Raw genomic sequence first — 5,220 nt, 5'->3', positions numbered from 1 at the left:
AAGAGGTGCACATTTCGAACAAAATCTTCATTAAAAAGTTTGTAAATAAAATAATTAAAATAATAAATTAAATTATATTTTTTTCTTTTTCCGTGATTTCCTGCGAAACAAAGCAAAAACGAGCATATGTCTATAGGACTTTTTTTCGTAGTTTTTAACTCCTCTACACGTTCCCGAAGTTTTGACATTTAATTTGGAAACACCCTGTATATAATACGTGCCGATCGACGCTGCCGGCGCCGCCGCCACCGATGGACAAGAACAACCAGCGCCCGCCGCCAATATTTATAACATCGGCGCACAGCTCTACTTACACAACAGGTAAAATTTACCATAAAGTGGAACAATCGGCCCTAATTTAAGTCATATAACGCAAGAAACTCACAATTTATAAGTCCCGGAATAGTATCCCCTTAAATTTCTTTACATTCTACTAGGGAGGGGGAGGGAAGGGAGGTAAACATGGTTTTTAATCTTCTAAATCCATCCAATTGTAAGATATCCATTAGCTTTATACATTAGACACTTGTGTATCTGCTAGATATTTTTCTGAATATATGAGATCATCTTAAAATATTGTATGGTTATTGCAATATTCCAAAATATCTGTACTACATCTATTGAATAAATTAAGTGTACTTTGTGGATAGTTGTCTCTATTTTGTCCTTCCCCAATCTATCACCATTTTCAATAGTTGTTGGATTGGCTACTGTAAACAATCATTACTCGTATAATACAACATTTCTGATATATCATTTATATTATTCAGCTGCTTATCAGTTATCTCTCCACTGAAATTAAAGTAACAGTTATTAACCAAATGATATAATTACATGTAATGACATAATCAATAATGATGTAATTATTAATTACATACAATTGAGGAATACAAACAGTTGCAATGGGGATGTTTTAACATTTCATCCAAATAAATCGGATTTTTCCATAAAAAAGGACAATATTTCTTTTCTGCCAATGTCAAATAAATATATGGTTATTATTCTAAAATCCAGAACCTCCCTCTCCCCCCTCTTCCTCCCCCTCCCCCCTCTCTCTCTCTCTTTCTTTCTCTCAAGAAAACACCTGACATCAACAGAAAATAAAAGCTTTTAACACCTGTAATCATTATAGAATTCATCATCGTAAATAAGACTGAATACTATAAGTGAAATAACTTACATGAATCTTTTGATAATACAATTTCAATAGTACAAATATCTAATTATAAATTTCATTGTTTCTTTCAAATAACAAGGAAGCAATCATATCTGCAACTTCTGCTTGAAGTTAAACTTTGTAGTAATGATTCAGCATTTTAGATAAAGTCCCTATATTATTTCTAATTTGTGTATCAGAAATATAATTACTTATAAAAATACAGTGTAATTAATTATAATTATTTCCTAGCATTTCTGCCGTTTGACGCCATTACAATTGTAACAACAAAAATTTCACGAAGATATAAAATTGTAGAAATGTTTCAGACTTTAGATTTTTGCGATATCTCGAACCGCACGATTCACTTGATTTTATGAGCCTTCTCGACCATGGAAAGATGAAAAATGTCAAAACTAAATTCTTTCACGTAAATTATCAAAATTCGTAAGCATCGTAATGATCGAAAAAAATGATTCACATCGCGATATGTAAATAATGCCTGACGAAAGATTCATCATTGCCGTCAAGGCACACCATTCAGCCAGTCTATCGCTTGAAAATTATAAGAAATAGATTCAAAAATATGTATTTGATGGAAATTCTTTACAATTTGTTGAGTAATATCCAGAAATATTTTTCCAATGATCTAATACTCGGTTCCTCAAAGGAATGAATTCCTTCTCTGGTGAAAATAAAGATCGAAGGGTAAGTTTAGTGTAAGAGGAAAGTGACAGTTAAACAAAACTTACAGGAAGCGTAAATTGTAATAACATAAAAGAAACGTTTATCTCTTAAAACACTTCTTTCCGCTGCTCCAAACTTTAAGCTTTCAAGAAGTTCCTTTATTTACGCTTCTGTCACTCTCCCCTTACATTTGATTTATATGCTTCGGTTTTTATTTTCATCAAGATTTTGCTTAATTTGTATTTTACAGAGACGTGCGATTTTGGCGCGTGACAATCTCATTAATTGGTACGCAATTAGATATGGGCGCATTCTTTGAAAATTCGATGTTTCTTTTTGTGGATGACTCAGAACCCATCTTGCCAATCTTCCGATCCACCAAGTGCGCCAATACAAGCAGAGTTGTGGAATTGGCAGATGTCGGCTGCGATACGGAAACTACGTTTCCCAAACATTTTCCACATGGTGCGTTTGATAGACGTCGCGGAGGAGCTGAAAGCCTCGGATCGACTCGCAGAATCACTAAATGGCTCAATGACAGACCAAATAAATTTACTCGAAGAACTAGTGACATAAATAATGATGACGTAAGCAAATGCAATAGTGAACTGACGCTTCAGATCCTGGAAATTCCATTAACACGCTAATAATTTATTAGAAAAGTTAATAAAAGCATATCCAAATACAATTTTTTATTGTTTCAGCCTAATATTATAATAAAAATGTATACAGAAGAAAAACAATAATATATTTTTAGGAATAAAGTTTACTTTAAAATATATACATATCTTCTTGTTGATCGTAGGATAGAAATGGGAATTACGTTCGAGGGAAAATGCTGCAAGACATTTGGAATTACGATGACGAGCCTGATACGGATTTCAACAATTCGTATACGGAGAATCCTTATGATGATTTTGAACTATCAAAAAACGATTTTGCAGTTGAAGAAAATAATCATACCCAATTTGTAAATCCCCAAAATGCAATCGCGCATTCTTATAAAGAACGTATCTCGCGATATGATTACTTGAGAGATCTCGAGTCTCCATTTATGCAAAGTATTCACATACCTCTAAGAAAGAATGTTTCTCCGCGATGGCTTGTCGAGAGCGACAAAAAGAATCTCTGCAAAATTCACGACACCGATATTCAATCTGGCGAACACAAAAAACGAACAAAAATCCTTTCGAGATCCAATAGAAGCTTCAATCGCAAGGCGGGTATGTTTTCTAAAAATCGATAAATAGTAAACTAATTGCAGATATTTGCAGATTCGACCATTATTTTCAATTACAATGCAAATATTGTAAAAAATTGTTTATAACAAATGCTTTTTATAACCTTGCATAATTTTAAGTTACGTAAATCTTATTTCTCGGATTTTCAAAATAAAAAAAGTTGTTCAATTATGTTAATTTAAGCAAAGATATATTAATTTAAAATGTACTAGACAGTATCAGTTAAAGAATTTTGAAGCAAATACCAATTAAGAATTATAGATGGTCTCTAATACTAATAAAAAATTTCTGTTTATTTCTTGTAAATTCATTTGCTCCTTGCAGAACTTGAGCAAGCTCGTGATATAGTGATGTATCGCAAACAAGATAATCTTCCCAATGCCGTTGATCCTGTTGCGCCTTCAAAACAAATGTTTTGGGATTTCATTTCATTCGAAAACGATTCGGAATGTGAAAAAACAACTTTTTACAATCCAACGAAGACAAAAAATCACAGCGAGTTGCAGAAAATGGCGCCGCTCAGGAGAAGATCGTACATCTTTAATTCACAACCGAAACACATAGATGTTGATTCGGAAGGAGAAGAATTCAATGAAACGATTAAAAAACACAGCCGAGAGAACTTGTTACCCAAGATTCCAATAAATAGCGAGAGGTATCGAACTTCGAAAGGTGACGCGATGAAAGAGAAACCCAAGATTTTGCAATTAAATACATCAAACGCGAATTCTTCACGAGGTCAATCAACGAGGACATCCGTTGATGAACAAATTTCGAACATGTATTTTACAGCAAAAGGTAAGAATTGTAAAAAAATTTATTAAAAATACATATTTTTTTCTCCTTTATTCTCCCCTTTTCAATAATCTTCTTTACCGACGGCGTTTATAAGTAGTTCGCACAGCACCGGCAGATATCTCTACAATCATATAATTTGTCGACTTCATTTGATATTTCCTAAGTGCTAAGAGTGAACGAAATCGCATAGATATCATACGCATTTTCTTCAGTAAATATTTTTAAAATATTGCAATATTTTTAGATTAATTAATTCTTTCATAATTGAGATATCTACTCTCTAAATCTCGTAGTGTAAAATCCCACTCGAAGAGACTGAAAATTGAACCAGTCTTAAAAATAAGAATAAAAATATTATCACTCTTGTTCAAGAGTGGTAGTATTTTCACTCTTTTTTTTTTAGAGTGAGATTTATTCTTTTGGAACGAAATTCAGTCCAAGCAAAGGAGTGAAATCTTAATCTCTTTTTTGGAGTAAGGTTTCATCTGCCCTGGTTTACACTCCAAAAAAAGGATGGAGATTTCACTCTTTTGGAGTGAATCTCATTTCAAAAGAATAAATCTTACTCTAAAAAGAGTGAATATCAGTCACTCTTGAATAAGAGTAGTAGTATTTTCACTCTTTTTTCAAGATCTCAATTTTCAGTTTCTTCAAGTGAGATTTTACTCTACAAAATTAGAGAGTAACATAAAAATTATGTATATAGAAGAAAATATATTACATTTCTATATCATTGATTATTAAAATAATTACTAAAATATAAATAAAACAATTATTAACATTTCAATTAATTGTCATGTGTATCCAATTGAATGTATACCTAATATATTCAAGACGCGGCGTGTATCAATTGGAAACTATGTTTCCGTTATTCACTGCCAGTACTAAAGTAATATAATTCAAGTATAATATACCCGTTAGACATGATCAAATTATTGGACAAAATGACAAAAATTTTAAATATGAAGTTCTTAATAATATTTACGACTCTAAATAAATTTGTCTCATTAAATTTTTACATATAAAAAATTCATTTAGAGTTGTACATATTAAAAGATTAATATTTTAAATTTGTCATTTCGTCTAATAATTAGGTCATGTTGACTATCCACTAACTCAGTAGTCGCAAGGATTTGCACATTTCGGGCCGATTCCGGCGCGCAACCCCCACCACCGCCGGGCGGTCACGTGACTCTCTGACTTAGGGGCGCTTCTATACCAGAAATATACTGGGAGAGCGCCTTCCGCCAAATTATTATTGAAATGTTTTTTAATTAAATAATATATATAATTATATTATTTATTTAATAATTTATATAGTTATATTATTTATTTAAT

The 5,220-nt window shown here is 32.0% G+C and overlaps 1 protein-coding gene across 1 annotated transcript in view; it reads left to right on the top strand.

Moving 5' to 3' along the window:
• The first annotated feature begins 1,522 nt into the window (after positions 1–1,522).
• The window catches only part of LOC108769318 (uncharacterized), a 19,959-nt gene continuing 16,261 nt past the window's right edge, over positions 1,523–5,220 (top strand). The window contains exons 1-4 of the mRNA XM_018520226.1: positions 1,523–1,864; positions 2,094–2,430; positions 2,649–3,066; positions 3,409–3,882. Of these exons, the coding sequence (XP_018375728.1) occupies positions 2,146–2,430; positions 2,649–3,066; positions 3,409–3,882 (1,177 nt within the window). The 5' untranslated portion in view covers positions 1,523–1,864; positions 2,094–2,145. The remainder of the gene's footprint in view (positions 1,865–2,093; positions 2,431–2,648; positions 3,067–3,408; positions 3,883–5,220) is intronic.

The sequence above is a fragment of the Trachymyrmex cornetzi genome, unplaced genomic scaffold (genome assembly GCF_001594075.2).
Source record: "Trachymyrmex cornetzi isolate Tcor2-1 unplaced genomic scaffold, Tcor1.1 scaffold886, whole genome shotgun sequence".
Taxonomy (NCBI): Eukaryota; Metazoa; Arthropoda; class Insecta; order Hymenoptera; family Formicidae; genus Trachymyrmex; species Trachymyrmex cornetzi.
Note: the sequence above shows the minus strand (reverse complement) of the source record. Positions and strands in the feature narration are given on the sequence as shown.